The 21282-nt window shown below is 42.5% G+C and overlaps 1 protein-coding gene across 1 annotated transcript in view; it reads right to left on the bottom strand.

The window, feature by feature from the left end:
* The window catches only part of LOC111974608 (histone-lysine N-methyltransferase NSD3-like), a 40753-nt gene that overhangs the window by 9567 nt on the left and 9904 nt on the right, over positions 1-21282 (bottom strand). The window contains 11 exon segments of the mRNA XM_070447065.1: positions 28-232; positions 11684-11790; positions 11894-11972; positions 11974-12036; positions 13681-13797; positions 15853-15975; positions 16069-16215; positions 16644-16756; positions 16917-17119; positions 17520-17676; positions 19655-19678. Coding sequence (XP_070303166.1) covers positions 28-232; positions 11684-11790; positions 11894-11972; positions 11974-12036; positions 13681-13797; positions 15853-15975; positions 16069-16215; positions 16644-16756; positions 16917-17119; positions 17520-17676; positions 19655-19678 — 1338 coding nt within the window.

Raw genomic sequence — 21282 nt, 5'->3', positions numbered from 1 at the left:
CCACCTCCACACACACCCACAGCGTACCATATGGGGGTTTGGTGAGGTTGAGACAGAGCAGGTGATAAGCTTTAGGACAGTCCTTCTTGTCACARATGACCAGCTCRCCTCCCTCTCCYCAGCAGAAACAGAWGTACTCATGTGTGRGTTTCCCRTCCGGTCGCAGCTTACGCTTCTTGGGTTTCAGCTTAGCGTTCCTCGCCTTCTCCTCCTTCTCCATCACCACTGCACTCTGACAGACGGAAAAACAACGTCATAAACAATCGGCTCAGATGARAATTTTTTATTGTGTGACTATTATTATTTGTTTTGTTATAATGGGGGCGGGGGGTTAAAAAGGTACAATATAGAAATTAATATAATTTCAMATTTTGTTTGTATTCACCTGTGGGCTGCCATCTTTTTTAAGGTACGTAAATACAAAGTTGTGATCATTATGATCATATTTCAGAGTTAAACTCACACATTTASTATGTAAAGGAAAATAAACTAAAAGTGAGTCTCTCATCCCAATCCCGTTTATCCCTCATTGAGCGGTGCTTTCCGGCGCTCAACATCCTTTCCAACCAATCCGCTAAAAACCTTTCCTCAATCAAAGTACGAAAACACTGCAGCTCCAAATTCGCTCCATTCATTAAAATGACAATTTAACCAACACCATCTATTTTTGTGATCCAGGTGGACCTACCATTTGGTTTTGAAGTAGCCTATTGAAACCAAACCATATGATTTGAATGAAAAGTATTTTAATAAACAGGAAAAGGTGAATGTAAGAAGCGCTCATCATTTCAAATAGGCTACATGTCGTAGTAAACAACATAAACAGTAAATAGGGCAGGAGCCACACAGCTAGCCTYAGAAGGAACGAAAATGTATTATTTAAGATATATTATTTAAATGCTATAGCCTACAAAGAAATACATTGGGAAGCATTTGCGAGTGCGACACACTAGGCTGGCAGGGACATTAAGAGCTCAGCATTTAAACAAAATGTTGCATTAAATCATTAAAACTGCACATATAGGCTGTAACTTACTTAGAACTAAATACAAACGAAAGGAAACATGCCTTATTAGGCTCTGTCTACAGTGCCTTTGAATTCATTTTTAGAAACATGAGTTTGGCAAGAATCTGTGGCTTCAGGGTCATGCGATGGTGACTGGAGAGCAGACCAGCAGCGGAAAATATCCTCTCCTCGCTTGAAGAGCCACTGGGGATGCTAAACACCCTTCGGGGCCACTCATGCCAGGCTGGGCAGGGATGCGTAATAGTTTTTGTATTTTTCTGTAGGTAGGCCTAAGGATTTTTGGTAAAATAACCATAGCAAAACGGAAAGCTCCTTGAAAGAGGTAATATTTTTTTTAAATCAATGATGGCCTATTGTATAGTTAATAGAACGGAAATTAGCTGAACTTTTAAGAGATCAGATTTTTTTGTTTTAAATACTTTTCTATAATGACACACTTAGCTAGATACCGACCTCATTCCTTTCTGTTAGCATGTGCACATAGTAAGTACACCATCATGCTTTTGGGATACCGGTCTTTTCAGATACCACAATTACTATTTAGTTGTGGACACTACATTACAGACCTCCCTCTCTTGCTCCTCCTCATCTTTGTAAGTCACCTTGATTTTTCACCTGTGTGTTTTATCAGATTATTTATGAAAAACTCCATGACAGTAGCTACAGCAACAGGCTATAACAGCACACAAGTAGACGACAAATGCATGCTGGATATGCGCTGCTCATGAAGTGAGAGCTACTTTGGTAAATTCAATTGATTGGACGTGATTTGGAAAGGCACACAGTTGACAGTGCATGTCAGAGCAAAAACCAWGCCATGAGGTCGAAGGAATTGTCCGTAGAGCTCCGAGACAGGATTGTGTCGAGGCACAGATCTGGGGAAGGGTACCAAAACATTTCTGCAGTATTTGAAGGTCTCAAGAACACAGTGACCTCCATCATTATTAAATGGAAGAAGTTTGGAACCACCAAGACTCTTACTAGAGCTSGCTGCCCAGCCAAACTGAGCAATCAGGAGAGAAGGGCCTTGGTCAGGGAGGTGAKAAAGAACCCGATGGRCACTCTGACAGAGCTCCAGAGTTCCTCTGTGGAGATAGAACCTTCCAGAAGGACAACCATCTCTGCAGCACTCCACCAATCACAGGAGTCCTCTTACATTTCTGAACTTTACAGTCCTATGGATCAAGCAACCATGAAAAAGGTAGGTTCTCTCCCGCAGTTATGCACATAAATAACATGGTCAACAACTAATGCTTGCCAGAGCAAGATGATATAAAATCTAATGAAGGAAAATATGATAAACTTTTATATCTAGTTGGCCGTCAAAATTGCACTGAAACGAAGGGGAATGGTAGCCTCCTCGTCTTTCAGCAGCTTGCCTGCCAATGCATGCTTGTCCCAACCAAGCCCCTAAGCTAACTGGCTAAAGTTAGCTAGCTAGCTACTTCCAGACACAAATGTCGAACAGAACACCTCACTGATTATTTTACTCGCCGTAGCAGAGCTGGTTAGGCTGTTTACATGTTATCTAGAGCCTTCTTGGCCATAACTTTTTTTGCCTACGTTTATTGAAACCATATTCAGCGGATGTTGCATGTTAGTAAATTAAATCAGGTGTTCTGAAATTGGAGTAGATAGCCTGAGTGAATTTGCGAACGCAAGAGATATGCTAACTGGATAACAGACGTTCAAGTTCTTGCTAACTAACCAAATGACATCTCTAGCTATAGACACGGAAAAACTATATGAGGGGAAAAAGTCAGTCACTCACCCACTCCTCCAATGGCAAAATATGACATCCTCCTAGCAGCTAGCTAGTTATTTAGCTAACGTTAGGCTCCGTGTTTTTAGCTTGCTACATAAATAGATACGCTAGCCTATTAGCCACGTTATGACTGACTTGTGATCATTGCCCTTAATAGTTTGATTGTATTGACAGTTCTAGCCTTAGGTACATTCGTAGGTTTTTGTCCATAATATTGAGTCATTGAAACTGCATCCATCTATTCTGCCAACATGGAATGTTGAGTCAAAGATAACCTATTTTTAAAAGCTCTTATAAAGTTGGCATTGTAGCATTTACTGGTAATTTGATATTTTTGACTGATATTATGATTGCAGATATGAACCAAACAGACAAAGTAGCTAAAATGATGTCAGTTCCACTTTCAACTTTAGGTCACAGGTTACTTTGTGTGCTAAAGGTGAAATATTCTTTGCAACGGAAAGTAATAGTTCTACATTTTGATTGGGAAATGGTTAATGGTTGTGTTTTTGTATTCTTATGATTGYGACATACTGGCTTATTATGTCCGAGTTTATGGACTGCTTATCCTTTAACATTATGCTGTGTGTGACTGCTGTCTTTTCATCGGCCCTATGCAGCGATGTAGTGTGGCCTGGAGAAGTGGGTGTACAAAAATGTTGCTCAAAAGTTTCCAAATGGCCCGCCCAGCAAAGGAAAGGCACCCTGTGTGAAAAATCCTGTTTAAAAAAATWAAAWAAAGAGTTTTCCTATTGATTTTCACTCTCAAAAATCACAATTTTTTGAATAGAAAGAAATAATGATAATCTACAGTGAGGGAAAAAAGTATTTGATCCCCTGCTGATTTTGTACGTTTGCCCACTGACAAAGAAATTATCAGTCTATAATTTTAATTGTAGGTTTATTTGAACAGTGAGAGACAGAATAACAACAAAAATATCCAGAAAAATGCATGTCAAAAATGTTATAAATTGATTTGCATTTTAATGAGGGAAATAAGTATTTGACCCCTTCTCAATCAAAAAGATTTCTGGCTCCTAGGTGTCTTTTATACAGGTAACAAACGGAGATTAAGAGCACACTCTTAAAGGGAGTGCTCCTAATCTCAGTTTCTTACCTGTATAAAAGATACCTGTCCACAGAAGCAATCAATCAATCAGATTCCAAACTCTCCACCATGGCCAAGACCAAAGAGCTCTCCAAGGATGTCAGGGACAAGATTGTAGACCTACACAAGGCTGGAATGGGCTACAAGACCATCGCCAAGCAGCTTGGTGAGAAGGTGACAACAGTTTCTGTGATTATTCGCAAATGGAAGAAACACAAAAGAACTGTCAATCTCCCTCAGCCTGGGGCTCCATGCAAGATCTCACCTCGTGGAGTTYCAATGATCATGAGAACGGTGAGGAATCAGCCCAGAACTACACAGGAGAATCTTGTCAATGATCTCAAGGCAGCTGGGACCATAGTCADCAAGAAAACAATTGGTAACACACTATGCCGTGAAGGACTGAAATCCTGCAGCGCCCGCAAGGTCCCCCTGCTCAAGAAAGCACATATACATGCCCGTCTGAAGTTTGCCAATGAACATCTGAATGATTCAGAGGACAACTGGGTGAACGTGTTGTGGTCAGATGAGACCAAAATGGAGTTCTTTGGCATCAACCCAACTTGCCGTGTTTGGAGGAGGAGGAATGCTGCCTATGACCCCAAGAAACCATCCCCACCGTCAAACATGGAGGTGGAAACATTATGCTTTGGGGGTGTTTTTCTGCTAAAGGGACAGGACAACTTCACCGCATCAAAGGGACGATGGACGGGCCATGTACCGTCAAATCTTGGGTGAAAACCTCCTTCCCTCAGCCAGGGTATTGAAAATGGGTCGTGGATGGGTATTCCAGCATGACAATGACCCAAAACACACGGCCAAGGCAACAAAGGAGTGGCTCAAGAAGAAGCACATTAAGGTCCTGGAGTGGCCTAGCCAGTCTCCAGACCTTAATCCCATAGAAAATCTGTGGAGGGAGCTGAAGGTTCGAGTTGCCAAACGTCAGCCTCGAAACCTTAATGACTTGAAGAAGATCTGCAAAGAGGAGTGGGACAAAATCCCTCCTGAGATGTGTGCAAACCTGGTGGCCAACTACAAGAAACGTCTGACCTCTGTGATTGCCAACAAGGGTTTTGCCACCAAGTACTAAGTCATGTTTTGCAGAGGGGTCAAATACTTATTTCCCTCATTAAAATGCAAATCAATTCATAACATTTTTGACATGCGTTTTTCTGGATTRTTTTGTTGATATTCTGTCTCTCACTGTTCAAATAAACCTACCATTAAAATTATAGACTGATCATTTCTTTGTCAGTGGGCAAACGTACAAAATCAGCAGGGGATCAAATACTTTTTTCCCTCACTGTACGTCCACAACCATGCTTAAACCACATCAATCTGATTGGGTGGGCCTGTCAGGACCTGGTTTCCCAGTGGGTTGCCCTCAGTCCACCCAGGCCCACCCGTTTCTACGCCCCTGATGCAAACAGGGCATGYTGACAATTGCGCATCACAAATAGCCTATTAACCAACAATTTGGACTAAACCTTTTCAATACCTGGTTTGCATACCCATTGTTGCCTTGGTTAGCATTTACTGGTAGATATAAGTTGAAACGTCTTTCCTACCCTACTGGCTACCGATGTCATTGTTCCGTGAGCTGCTCCATGCCAAAACCAGCTGAGAGCTGCACACTCTTGCTGCCTGCAGATGATATTCTGCTGAAACTAGGATGTGTGCAGCCTTTGCGATTGTGTAYGCTACTCTGTGCATGATTTCTCTATTGTACTACATAATTGATAAGTCGTATACCTCCACTGCACTACTTTGATACGCATCAGTAGGGATCAAGAGGTGAGTATACGCAATGCCCACTGAAAAAAGTGCTTATACGGTTTATTCCTGCATATAGCCTCCACAATACCACTGGCCATTTGTGTTTAACAAAAAGTGCACTCTCCTACATGAGTGCGCTGGTATTACCTAGGGCTGTTGCAGTGACCGTGTTACCGCCACACAGGCGGTCACGAGTCATGATGGCAGTCAAATTCCATGTGAKCTTTAGTCATGGTAATTAGGCTTCTGCAAGCTCTGATGCTGCTGATGATCATTAGTAGCCTACCAAACGTGCTAACTATGCAATTGTGTGAGAAAACAGATTAATAGGCTCTATTAAAAAGAGGAGGATCCGATCAGCTTTCTATAGGCTAGGCCTATTATATTTATTTCTCAACTTTCCTAATATTAAGCAATTTGCTTATCTTTACAACAGGAGTATAGCCTACCTGGCTGGCATGAAAATGAGTCACGGGAACAGCGTCCTCCATTCACTATTTAAGTGCATAGATGACATGTATTTTTTCGAGACAGGTGCATGATAATGGTCCATTTTAAATCAAAACTAATTTCACACACATATTATTTAGTACATGTAAAGACATGATTAAATCAAGAAGAGTCTGATGGGTGACAATATTAGCCTATCACTTGTGAATGATATATTATCACTTGTGAATGATGCCCAGCGTAAGGCATGAAACAACGCCTCCCCCCCCCCCAAATCATATTTAAAAAAATAATTACCTTTATTTAACTTGGCAAGTCAGTTAAGAACAAATTCTTATTTTCAATGATGGCCTAGGAACAGTGGGTTAACTGCCTTGTTCAGGGGCAGAACGACAGATTTTTACCTTGTCAGCTCGGGGATTTGATCTTGCAACCTTTCGGTTACTAGTCCAACGCTCTAACAACTAGGCTTCCTGCTGTCCAGGATAGCCTAGCCCATAGGCCTATATGTTTTTTAAAGGTTTGTATCACAACTAAAGTGGCCAAATAACTTCTTAAAATTAAGCACATTAATCCGCTTTACAAGAGGTGTAGAGCCTAACTGGCATAAATAAGCAGAGTGTGAATTTCAAGTTTGGGGAAGATAATTTATCAAAAAAATGCACTTTTATAATAAAAGCATTACATGCATAATCGCATTTGCGGTCACTTTTAATGATGATATTTTCCCATTAGCACTTATAGTCTACTGCCGTGTGCGCATTGCTGTGCTTATAACTGTGTAGAAATAGCCTAGTTTATCAACATTTTAAGCTAAACGTTCTTATCTGTTACATCAGCTACATTGCGTAAGAAAGTTTTTTTTAATGCTAGTGGATGAATTCATTTGGGATCTCACATCCCACAACCGTCCCAGACTATGTTTGGAATATTTATTTCTTGCACAGAATAGGTCAACGTTTGTACTATGAGTAGATTGACATAGGCTAGTGCTTTTGCTGTTCGTTAGGCCTACTCATCTTGTTGGCTGACGAAAAGTAAATATGGACAGTTCTTCCAATATCTTCAAAATGCACCTCAGAATTGGATAAGGACGCGCGCAGTTGCYTCCACGATGTGTCTGTCTTCACTTGTAGCCTGTGAGAAAGACCCAATCACGTGATGGAGAGCCATGTGAGTGAGAGGTGCTTTGGAACATGCAGCACTCTGGGCCAAAGGCACAACGGCCACTGGCTGCAAAAGGCATGGATTTTTTAAAGGTGCATTATGGCCACACAAAGGGGAGGCCGCTGTGAAATTCAAGGTATTATCAAGTGCTTGTCAAATTGTGAATGAGAGACTGATGACGTGTGTACAGCCTGCGCAAAAAACAAAGCAGAGCTCATGCCTTTCAAGCAAACTTTTTCAAATCATCATTAGTCACATCATGCAGTCTTACAATGTATTAAAAATCAAAACATATAGCCCAACGTTTGTAGAACTAAAGTTACATTAATAACTCTAAATTAAGCATATAGGAGTARCTATTTCTTTGTTAACGCTCAACACAGAATAGCCGCATGTGCGCACTCCCTCAAATCGATATTAATATTTTATTCAGCTTTGTTCAATTGTATTCTTCATACTATAAAATAATGCCACGGAATTCTAAACAAATCTTGTCTGCTAAATGAACTAGTTTAGCCAACAGCCATATGGCATAGCCAGATCAGGACCTAACTTAAAGACAACTCAGAGMAGGCTATTCTGTTCTCCTGAAATAGACTACGTTTTCTTCATATCATGTTTCTTTAGACCTGTCTAAAATAAATAGTGGATTTATTGTGATGGTGTAGGCTATATTACATGGATTTATTATACTTTTTAAAATGTAGATGTTCCAAAGGTCTGGATCAGTGGCTTGTAGGCTGTGCGTGGAAGCCAGGAGATGCTTAATGTGTTTATGTTAAATAATGGTCAATTACCGTGAGACCGACAGTTATTTGCTTGACAATCACTGGCTGACGAAATGTTGTTACTGCCACAGCCCTAGTATGACGGTTGCAGTCCTTGCAGAATCACAAACCTGTCACACACTGAAGGCCTATAGGTTCGCCACTGCGCAAACATGTCTATAATAGATATGAAGACTGTTAAGCTACTGTAATAATGATTCAAGAATATTTGGCTTGGCTTAGAGTTTTTATGTACTGACTGAATGGAAGCTGATAATTATTCGTTTTTTTACTCCGCTGGTCTCGGGAAGAAATGACAAGTCCTCACTGTCCGAGACCGAGTCAAGACCGAGTACAAATGTTAACGTTAGCTAGCTAAATATTTGGCTATGGGGGCTGGCACTGGCAGTATGGGATTATGGAGAGTGAATTAAATAGTTTCTTCATCATCTTGCTAGGTAGTCATCTAGCTGTGGCCATCTGGCTAGTATCAAGAAGGGATTTCTACAAAATAGCAACATTAGCGCAGATGGCTTGACATCAGACTATAAACTGTGCATGAATATACATGGCCAAACAACGCTACTGCCACCTTCTGGTTTGATTATTTTAACAAGGCTGAGTGGCTGACGACTTCCAAGGTCTTTGGTGTGTGAACACAAAAGAGATTGACTGACATTTCTGACACTCAGAAATGCTAAGAAGAACCGTCGGCAGGCAAACGTTTGACAATCCTACCCGTGTATCTGAGCTATAAGATATGTAAATAGTCAACGGAGGATAAACGTTTTCTAACAAACCCACTTTGGTCTGTGTGGACCAATTTGGGTAAGTAAGTCTCGAGACGGGACGACAACATTTTGGAAAATAGTTTAATATCGGTTTATTAAATATGCGAAATTAGCGTTGTATTCACATCTCTCCCAAATGAACCTTTGTGAACGSCTGTGTTAATCATTGAGCATTAGTGGACCTAATTGATTCCAACATTGTAATTACACCTCAGGGGGAATACCCTCCCATCCAGGTGATTTGCCTTTATTCATGCTATCCAATGCTCATTTGAGTTCATTGAGAAAGATTTGGGCTCCCAGGGAGGTGGCTTCCTATGTTTAGGATGAACAAATCAGAGGTATACAGTTCTTTATAGAAGTGAGATAATCTTTGATTAATTTTGGTTCTGATAGCAATTCCCCGGTTTCGGATTGAATTGTTGCTGTATCACCTAATTGATCATTACTGTGTAGCTTGTTGGCCAGTAAATGACTAGGACAATTACCATGGAAGTAATGGTTGAGTCTAACTCCATGGATGGCAAATTCTGCTCTCTGTCTTACCAATCCATAGATGGAAATGCAGTTGTATTATTTTGAATAAAACCTTTGGTTGCATCACATAGAATCCGGGGTTCATGGACTTAATTTTTATTGATCATTAAGAATACATTTTGTTCAATTTCAAATTGATCACAGAATGTAGGATTTTCTAGTGATGAAACTTTGATACGTCATCTTGTTGCTCTTTTAGGAGATTCAGAAATGTTTAATTGGCAGTAGTAGGTGTGGTGATCGGTCAAGCTCATGTCGAATTTCTAGTTTCATAATTGTGGAAAATAGATGTGTAGATAATATAAAATCGATTGGGGAGAATGTTATATTGAGTAGAAAATTTACTCGTTTGCTTTTGGATTATGTGCTTCCAACATGAGGTTGTAATCAGGGTATACTGTATGTTGGAGAGCCTTGGTTGCGTGTGAATTGTAGTTGGTCTTACTCGATTTGTCCCACATGTCCAAAATGGCATTCATGTCAGTCCCAATAACCAGATGGAATTCAGTTAATTCTAACACTACGCTGTTCAGAGAATCAAAAAACGTAGATCATATGAATTTGTAGCATACACATTAATAAAGGCAATTTTATTGCCATTATGGATACATTTAAGGAAAGTGATTCTGCCTTTTTGGTCTTCGCCTTTACCCAATTGGCCCATCTGGAGCTACATCCCACTACTGGCGTGCTTCTGAAGCTAAGCAGGGTTGTTCCTGGTCGGTCCCTGGATGGGAGACAAGATGCTGCTGGAAGCGGTGTTGGAGGGCCAGTAGGAGGCACTCTTTCCTCTGGTCTAAAATAAAATATCCCAATGCCCCAGGGCAGTGATTGGGGACATTTCCCTGTATAGGGTGACATCTTTCGGATGAGACATTAAAAGGGTGTCCTGACTCTCTGTGGTCACTAAAGTTCCCATGGCACTTATCGTAGGAGTAGGGGTGTTAACCCCAGTGTCCTGGCTAAATTCCCAATCTGGCCCTCATACCATCATGGCCACCTAATCATCCCTAGCTTCCATTTGGCTCATTCATCCCCCCTCCTCTCCCCTGTAACTATTCCCCAGGTTGTTGATGTAAATGAGAATGTGTTCTTAGTCAACTTACCTAGTAAAATAAGGGTTAAATAAATAAATAAATAAATAAGATGGTGGTTGAATTTCTTATCTATCATTATGATTACAACTTTTGTTTGGGGCTGATGAAAAAGCAGCCAGTTTGTACACATGGTTGTGCGTCCTTATGGAGCAGCTGTGTTTCTTGGAGCATTGCTTTATCAATTTGGTTTCTTGCTGGGATATCAAGACAGCTGGAACGTTTAATAGGACAATTTAGGCCTTTCAAATTCAAAGAGAGAATAGCTAGTGTTGCCATTGTTTTTCAGACAGGAATGTTATATTAATGATATAATTGTTAMCTTTASWGTTGATAAGCCCATGGATGTGTAACAAAAAGCAGGACCCACAGGGAAACTCACCCATCGGACGTCCCCCCCCCCCCCCCCCCCGTAAAAATACCCACCCGCCCCCGCARCCCRSCCCCCAGACTCCCCGTCCCTGGCTCCCCCGCCCTGCACTATCGTTACAGGGTTGCAGCATAACAGCGAGTGGCAGCCTTACACATGGAGTCTCTTCAGCCGCATATTTTTTTAGGACTTGAGGTATTATAAAAAATWATAATAAAGTGAAACAAAATAAGTACAAATGTTACAGTTCAGTTAGCAGACTTGATGAATTGAGAAAAACTGAAAAAATATTACAGATACCTAAGCCTAAACAGTCAAGTAGGATACTGTAGGTGTAGGAACAATAGCCCTTAATCCATTGTCATAGTTTATTATTAGCAATATGGTTTATATGACCTTCTGAGAGGAGACATTCTGACAATTTACCTTGTTAAAATAGAGAGAGAAGAGTTTTTTATTTTTATTTTTATTTTTTTTAACCTTTATTTAACTAGGCAAGTCAGTTAAGAACAAGTTCTTATTTTCAATGACGGCCTAGGAACAGTGGGTTAACTGCCTTGTTCAGGGGCAGAACGACATATTTTTACCTTGTCAGCTCAGGGATTTGATCTTGCAACCTTTCGGTTACTAGTCCAACGCTCTAACCACTAGGGTACTTGCCGCCCCTTAAGTTACAAGCCTTGTTAGGCCAGCTTCTATAGTTCTATACAACATTGCAGACAAACCATGGACAGAAGGGTTCTGCTAAGGTGGGACACCAGAAACATGTTACTTAATTCCTACATGATGCAGTCATGATAAGGAGAAAAAGAATGTGGGTGTGTCCCGTACCGTAGGCCGCACCCCCAGGAACCCAGAGCAGTTCTCAGCTCCACAGTGACACGACGACCTTCTATTCCCCACCAAGTCCAGGTTATAGTTAAACGTCAACTCAGTGCCTGCAGAACACACACAATTATAGTTAAATGTCAGCTCTGTGTCTACAGGACAGATGAGATCAATCACCAAAATTACAGAACATGTACGTGTCCCTCTCCTCACCAGCCTCTATGTCACACAGGGTGAAGAGCCCTATCCGTACATCTCCGTTGACGGTCCATTCTGGCCGTCTACAGTTTGGGGCTGCAACTGTGGTTAATGAAGCGAGAGGAGTTTCCTTTGGGCCCGGCGTCTATCACCCGGTCCTGAGGAACCACACACACACACACACACACACAACACACACACACACACACACACACACAACACACACACACACACACACACACACACACACACACACACACCACAACACACACACACACACACCACACACACACACACACACACACACACACAACAGCCAATATATGAACACTACTGAAAAGAGAGCGATTCATTACACATACTATAGTGCATTCGGAAAGTATTCAGACCCCTTGACATTCTCCACATTGTTACTTTACAGCCTTATTCTAAAATTGATTAAATAGTTTCCCCCCCCTCAATCTACACACGATACCCCATAATGACAAAGCAAAAACAGATTATACATTTTTGCAAATGTATTAAAAATGAAAAAATATAAATATAATTTACATAAGTATTCAGACCCTCTACTCAAGACTTTGTTGAAACACCTTTGGCAGCGATTACAGCCTTGAGTCTTCTTGTGTATGATGCTACAAGCTTGGCATACCTGTATTTGGGGAGTTTCTCCCATTCTTCTCTGCAGATCCTCTCTTAGGGTCGTTGTCCTGTTGGAAGGTGAACCTTTGCCCCAGTCTGAGGTCCTGAGCACTCTGGAGGTTTTCATCAAGGATCTCTCTGTACTTTGCTCCGCTCATCTTTCCCTCGATCCTGACTAGTCTCCCAGTCCCTGCTGCTGAAAAACATTCCCACAGCATGATGCTGACATCACCATGCTTCACCGTAGGGATGGTATTGGCCAGGTGATGAGCTGTGCCTGGTTTTCTCCAGACGTGACGCTTGGCATTCAGGCCAAAGAGTTCAATCTTGGTTTCATCAGACCAGTGAATCTTGTTTCTCATGGTCTGAGAGTCCTTTAGGTGCSTTTTTGGTGGAGTGCTGCAGAGAAGAAGATTGACTTTCTGGAAGGTTCTCCCATCTCCACAGAGAAACTCTGGAGCTCTGTCAGAGTGACCATCGGGTTCTTGGTCACCTCCCCGACCAAGGCCCTTCTCCCCCGATTGCGCAGTTTAGCCAGGCTGCTAGCTCTAGAAAGAATATTGGTGGTTCCAAACGTCTTCTATTTAAGAATGATGGAGGCCACTGTGTTCTTGGGGACCTTCAATGCAGAAATGTTTTGGTACCCTACCCCGATCTGTGCCTCAACACAATCCTGTTCTCGGAGCAATTCCTTTGACCTCATGGTTTGGTTTTTGCTCTGACATGCACTGTCAACTGTGGGACCTTATAGACAGGTTTGTGCCTTTCCAAATCATGTCCAATCAATGTAACTTACCCCAGGTGGACTCCAATCAAGTTGTAGAAACATCTCAATGATGATCAATGGAACAGGATGCATAGCTCAATTTAGAGTCTCATAGCAAAGGGTCTGAATACTTATGTAAATAAGGTATTTCTGTTTTTATTTGGAATACATTTGCAAACATTTCTAAAAAACAGTTTTCACTTTGTCATTATGGGGTAATGTGTAGATTGATGAGGAATTGTTTTAATTTAATACATTTTAGAATAAGGCTGTAATTTAACAAAGGGGGCTGAATACATTCAGAATGCACTGTATGTATTACTGGTCATGAGGTGGAGAGGTCAAGTAAAGGAGACCATTCCAGACTGTTGGGACACAGCCTGTACGTCGTTACCTTGGTGAGGGTGAGCATGTAGAAGTCAGTCACACGGTTCTCATGAGCGCGTTTGATTCGCTGCTGGCACTCTTCTGAATCTATCACCTCTCCCACGTACTCCGTCACAAAATCTCCCTGCGGAAGAGACACAGACATAAGATATATTACTTACAACAAAGCATACATGTGGTATATATTTTTTTAAATACATATTTTGGAGATGTTATCGCTAGTGCAGCGAAATGCTTATGTTTCTAGCATCAACAGAGCAGTTATACCTAACAATACAAAACAATACACACAAATCCCCAAAATAAAAAGAAAGGAATTAAGAAATATCAGAATGAGAAATGTCAGAGTCCGGAATATAAATATATATGATGGTATGTATAGACATGGACAGTATAGAAAAGGTGTGTACAGTTGTAGTTGTACAGGATGAGACTTGACTAGAATACAGTGTATACATATGAAGTGGGTAAAACAGTATGTAAACATTATTAAAGTGACCAGTGTTCAATGACTATGTACATAGGGCAGCAGTCTCTAAGGTGCAGGGTAGAGTACCGGGTGGTAGCTGGCTAGTAACAGTGACTAAGTTCAGGGCAGGGTACTGGGCGGAGGCCGGTCAGCGGTGTCTATTTAACAGTCTGATGGCCTGGAGATAGAAGCTGTTTTTCAGTCTTTTTGTCCCAGAAATGATGCACCTGTACCGTCTCTGCCTTCTATATGGTAGCGGGGTGAACAGGCCGTGGCTCGGGTGGCTGAGGTCCTTGATGATCTTCTTGGCCTTCCTGTGACACCGGGTGCTATCGATGTCCTGGAGGGCAGGGAGTGTGTCCCTGGTGATGTGTTGGCCCTGCGGTTGCAGATGGTGCAATTGCCATACCAAGCGGTGATACAGCCTGACAAGACGTCCTTAATGCTGCATCTGTAGAAGTTTGTGAGGGTTTTACGGGCCAAGACAAATTTCTTCATCCTCCTGAGTTTCAAGAGGCGCTGCTGCGCCGCCTTCACCACACTGTCTGTGTGGATGGACCGTTTCAGGTTGTCAGTGATGTGCATGCCAAGGAACTTGYAGCTTTTCACCCTCTCCACTGCGGCCCKGTCGATGTGGATTGYGGCATGATCTCTATGATGTTTCCTGAAGTCCACGATTAGCTACTTCGTTTTGTTGACGTTGCGGGAGAGGTTACTTTCCTGGCACCACTCCGCCAGGGCCTCACCTCCTCCCTGTAGGCTGTGTCGTCGTTGTTGGTAATCAGGCCTACCACGGTTGTGTCGTCTGAAAACTTGATGATTGAGTTGAAAACGTGAGCGGTCACGCAGTCATGTGTGAACAGGCAGTACAGGAGCGCTACCGTGTTAAGGATCAGCATGGAGGAGGTGTTGTTGCCTACCTTCACCACCTGGGGTCGGTCCATCAGGAAGTCCAGGACCCAGTTGCACAGGGCGGGGTTCAGACCCAGGATCCTATGGCGTCGAAGGCTGAGCTGTAGTTGATGAACAGCATTCTTACATAGGGAGTCCTCTTGTCCAGGTGGGATAGTGCAGTGCGATGGCGATTGCGTCATCAATGGACCTGTTCTATGCAAATTGTAGTGTGTCTAGGGTGTCAGGAAAGCTGGAGGTGATATGTTCCTTAACTAGCCTCTCAAAGCACTTCACGAAGACAGAGGTGAGTGCTACGGGGCGGGCGAAGGTCATTTAGTTCGGTGACCTTCGCTTTCTTAGGTACAGGAACAATGGCGGATATCTTGAAGCAAGTGGGGACAACCGTCTGGGATACGGAGAGATTRAATATGTCCGTAAACACTCCAGCCAGCTGGTCTGCACATGCTCTGAGGACACGGCTTGGGATGCCGTCTGGGCCGGCAGCCTTGCGAGGGTTAACACGCTTGAATGTCTTACTCACATCAGCCTCGAAGGACGAGAGCTCACAGTCCTCTTCAGCGGCGGTTATTAACAATGATCWCTGATCTATACACAACACAGGCTCGCTTCCATTTTGGTCTCCAGCRCTCACCCTGTTCCTATATGAAAGGTCTGGATAGGGACAAACAATACCTATCCAGGCTAAGTGGAGCCTTCACAGTGTTGCTAATATCAGTTAACACCTAAAGATTAGGGGCTAACGATAGAAATAGAGCTGGGCCACACACTACGTCCACCCCAGCACCCCTCACTCACCTTCCTGAGGGCCTGGTTGGTCTTGAGGCCCCAGCCGCAACCCTCTGTCTTAATGACTTCTGTCTCAGAGTACAGACGCTTCGAGAAGCATTGGTTCTCACAGCTATCACCTGTCGGACACACCTAGGACAGGAGAACAGGGCTGATTTAACCTCCGCACGCACGCGCACGCACGCACGCACACGCACACACACACACACACACACACACACCAACCTGCGGGTGACACTCGTACTGCAGCATGCGGTTGAGACACTGGGAGTCCAGGCTGCAGGGGTGTTCGTCCGTGGGCTTACAGTTGCATCGTGGGATTTCAGACAGGTCGGCTATGTGCACCTGCACCTTCCCCACCGGCTTGTTGGACTGAAAGAGACATGACAACAATGTGTCAGCGAGGACACACCAAGACTCAAGACTAACATACAAGGTCACATATGAGATCTCAGTTTGCTTGGCAAAGCAAGACTTTGTATTTATTATGGATTCCCGTTAGCTGCTGCCAATGTAGCAGCTACTCTTCCTGGGGTCCAGCTAAATTAAMGCAGTTATATACAATTTTWAAAACATTATAATGCACTTCACAACAGATTAAGTGGGCGCCCTCAGGCCATTACTCTATAACYCAAAATACATGTATACGTGTGTGTATAGTGCGTATGTTATCATGTGTGTGCATATGCGTGTCTTTTCCTGTGTGTGCACGCGTGTGTCTCTTCACAGTCCCAGAAGATTTGTAGGGAAGGTATGTGTTTGCAGGGTAGGGCTGTATACAGTATGACTGGATGTATTACCTTGATGAACTTGTAAGGCGGTGGTTTGCGTGAGTTGCGTTCCTGCTCTAGGGCCTCCCTGCTCTCCCTCTGTGCCTTGAGCTCCTGGAACCTYCGAGCAGCCTCCTCCAGAGCTGACACACACAGAAGGGATGGAATTACACTGTGCCTGTCTCACACACTCAGGGTCAAGGCACTATCATTTCACTCAAGAACCAATAGTCCATTTCATAGTTTCCCTTGACGATTCCCAATCTATTGTAGCACAGAGTACAGAGCCCAAGGTGGCCTCACCTTTCTTGAAGGTCTTGTTGATGTTGATTTGGCCAGTGACAGGGGTCTTGTCGTTCTCCACGTAGGGGAACACACGGCCCTGGTTGATCCAGTAATAGTCATGGGAACCAAAGAAGAAGACTGGGAAGGCTCCGATGTCGTGGCGGAGCGTCTGGATGTTGGGGGGCACCAGGCGAGGGTTACAGATCTCCGCTGGCCACCACCTGATGGGGACGTGAGGAAAGAAAGAGCGCTGATCAGTCCATACGGTACAGCTATAGGTGTTGCCGTTTTCCTAACAATAAAGCCAAACCTCTGATTCTAAAACAAGTTTCTGAAATACATGAACCCTTCGTAGTGTACAGTAACGTGCCACTCTCATCCCGTTTCTGCATCCGGCAACAATAATGTTGTTTCCACATATTCCCGAGTTGTGTTGTTCCTCGTCTGTAGCTTCACATTAAATATGCTCTCAGTAATATAAAGGGTAAACACCATTGATGTTGATCCATTCAATTAATGGGAGAATATTTGGAGTGTGCGACTATCATTATTGTTTTACATATGTTTACTATACCATTAGCCAGCACCTCTCCGACAGCTTTTGGGTGTGCATCAGCTCACCTGTAGTTTCCCAGTTTGACCCAGACGATCTGTTTGTAGTGGGGTTTCCTTCCTGATCTGCACTCCCTGCAGGACCACGCCCCCTCTGGCATCGCCATCTCCAAACACTCTGGGTGGAACGACGCCGGGCACAACGCACAGCACAGCAGCTTCTCTCCTGCATGGGGGTGGGTGTGTGTGTGTGTGTGTGTATAGAGAAAAGAGCAGCACAGGGTTAGAGAACATACTTCCACACCTGGACACTAGGGGCCACCACACTCTAAACCTTATCCTTAGGCATGCCAGTCATTCAACCCCTTCACTATACACTGTGAGTAATGCTTTGCCCAAGCAGAGAGGAAGAAGCGAAGCGAGAGGGTTTACTGTATGGAGGCCAATGAGTGTCGAATTTGATCGACAAAATATGTAATTGCTCATTTTCTACGTGAGGCTTATTTGATCAAGTTTCGTAATGATTAGGTCGCTAYGAATGCACTGATATAAGTGGACACGTGGCATTTCGGCAAACAAACAAAAAACGACTATTGGAGTTGTGCCTGTTGTTCACTCGCATATCTGCCCTCTCATCAGRTAGAATGGTCCCACCTGATCTCATCTCCTCCTGACTGCCTTCCATCTTTGAGGACATGTCTTTGCTTTGTTAGAGCGGTCACTCGACCATCTCGTCTATACAATAGAAATTATTTGGGCCAAGTAAGTAATATTGTCTTCCAGAGAGTTGGAGGGAGCCATTGTGACATTGCTTACACTCATAAGCTCCTTTCATATGTATGGTATATGTCTAAGTATATATATTTATTTTGAACTGGACCATCAAATGGGCCTGAAGTTACCCTTTTCCAAAGGTTTCACAAAGGTGGAATAACTTGTAACTCCCACAACATAATAACGTTTCCTTTATCTATTGAAAACTATGCTGTTGTGGACACCATTTTGATAAAAGAGAGTAGTCTTCACATTACTGCTGTCCTCTGCTTTTTCCTTAGCAGTCGGTCAACAATGGTGTAATGGAATGTCTGACAGGCAGGTTTAGAGTACAAGGCCCCTTGTACAATCACCACACATGCAATAGCACCGATGATAATACAAATCAGCAAATAAACCATAAGTCACAAAAAAGATATATATATAATATATAAGAGGAACGGCACAAAGCTGACATGCACTCCTTCTTGTAAAGGGGGTTGTTCCACTTCTCTGCAACACTATACATACCCCAGACAGTCTTCATGGAATCTCACTTAAACATGTGTTTGTGGAAATGTTTTAAATGTCAAATGAATAACATCATTGATGAGTAATAATTCCCATTGCATGTCAACTAGAAGGACGATTGTCAGCATCTTATTCAAACATTGACAGTTTTGACTTATTGATCAAATTGATGATCTTGTGAGGAATATTATACCGGTCATGGACAATAACCTATTTGAATGAACTGCATTTCAACGCAGAATCAATATTTCTTGGAACAATTAACTCCTTAACACAGCAAAACAGGACCGCCGCAAACATCGGATCACGGTAAAGGCTGATCGCGGTACAGTGAGAGCAGCAGAGAAGCGAGGGACAATTATTTTCATTCAAAAACAGAAGTGAGCAGTTAGAAAAAGTAACTTTGTTTTTCAGATTACGGACAAGCTCAAAGTGCTGAAGCAGAGAAGCTGTGTTCCTCCAGCAGCAACAAGACCCCCCCCCCCCCCCCCCTCATACAGACAGGGCGTAAAATAACCCTGTGAAACTCTTTTCATCCCTCTTTCACAATTCTGATGACGAAACCAAATGATGTGTTATGTTACAGTGTGCTGAGGTCCACGTATACAGATCCCCTTTTGTGTTTGTATTGGAGAGGAGAGTCACATTCCACAGCTTCAGAGATGAGCTTTGCTCACTTTTAATGCCGTTAACACTTTGTCAACGTGGTTCCCGGCTGAACCAGTGCATGTTAGGGTCCCTGAAAGTTTATTTTAAGCCCTGCTGTAGCGTTAATGGCAGCAGATTGTATGTTGACACGCTAGAGGCAGAACAAAGCAATAAGGAGGAACATCAAATCAACTGTGGGGAGTCTAGACACATTCAAACACATACACACGCACCAGTGGGAAAAGGGAGAGAGAGTAAAACAGTTCTGTTACCTTTCCCAATATTCTTTTTGGTAGCTGACGAAGAAGAGGGAATCATAGGTAATTTCAACTCAGCACGATTTGACTCAGTCAGAAGGTAGTGGGACTTATAGGCATATGAACTTAATATGGTGTCAGTAAGGTCCTGCACTAACAGTCCTACACAAGACACACAGGAAGAGACTGGGTGAGCCGTAATCAGACTACAGTACCCATGATTCCACAGGAGAAAAAGAACACATACACTGTTAGAACACATAAACGAGAGAGAAACAGAGGAGTAAAAGTAAACTAAAGAGTCGTCCAACAGAAACACTCCGGTTATAAGAATCAACTGCTTTTAGTAACCATGGAGACCATGGACCATATTTCTACACTTACAATGTACTCTGCAATCAAATTAGTTAGAAAAGTCTAATCATCCAAAACAGATGTATTTCTTGTAAGAGGAGTGCACTGTAAAAGCACAGATCAGTACATATAAAGTGTCTTCAGAAACCCCCTTGACTTTTTCCACATTTTGTTGTATTACAGCCTGAAATTAAAATGGATGAAGTTGAAATTGTGTGTCACTGGCTTAGACACAATACCCTATAATATCAAAGTAGAATAATGTTTTCAGAAATTTTTACAAATTTGTTCAAAATGAAAAGCTGAAATGTCTTAAATCATTAAGTATTCAACCCCTTTGTTATGGCAAGCCTAAATAAGCTCAGGAGTAAACATTTGCTTAACAAGTCAGAGAATAAGTTGCATGGACTCACTCTGTGTGCAATAATAGTGTTTAACACAAATTTTTCAATGACTACTTGATCTCTGTACCCAACACATACAATTATCTGTAAGGATCATTTCAAACACAGATTCAACCACAAAGAACAGGGACGTTTTCCAGTGCTTCTCAAAGAAGGGCACCTATTGGTAGATTTAAAAAAATCTGACATTGAATATCCCTTTGAGCATGATGAAGTTATTAATTACACTTTGGATAGTGTATCAATACACCCAGGCACTACAAAGACACAGCTGTCCTTCCTAACTCAGTTTATGGAGAGGAAGGGAACCGCTCATGGATTTCACCATGAGGCCAATGGTGACTTTAAAACAGTTACAGAGTTTGATGGCTGTGAAAGGAGAAAACTGAGGATGGATCAACAAAATAGTAGTTACTCCACAATACTAACTTAAATGACAGAGGGAAAATAAGGAAGCCTGTAAAGAATACAAATATTCCAAAACATGCATCCTGTTTGCAATAAAGGCACTTACATAAAACTGGAAAAAAAATAGGCAAAGAAATAAACTTGTCCTGAATACAAAGCGTTATGTTTGGGGAAAATCCAACACAACACATCACGGAGTACCACTCAATATTTTCAAGCGTAATGATGGCTGCATCATGATATGGGTATGCTTGTCATTGGCAAGGACTACAGAGTTTTTTAGGATAAAAATACATGGAATAAAGCTAAGCGCAGGCAACATCTGAGAGGAAAACCTAGTTCAGTCTACTTTCCAACAGACACTGGGAAACAAATTCACTTTTCACCTTTCAACAATAACCTAATACACAAGGACAAATATACTCTGAAGTTGCTTACCAAGACGATATTGAATGTTCCTGAGTGGCCTAGTTAGTT

The sequence above is a fragment of the Salvelinus sp. IW2-2015 genome, linkage group LG15 (genome assembly GCF_002910315.2).
Source record: "Salvelinus sp. IW2-2015 linkage group LG15, ASM291031v2, whole genome shotgun sequence".
Taxonomy (NCBI): Eukaryota; Metazoa; Chordata; class Actinopteri; order Salmoniformes; family Salmonidae; genus Salvelinus; species Salvelinus sp. IW2-2015.
This window is presented reverse-complemented; position numbering and strand designations above follow the sequence as displayed.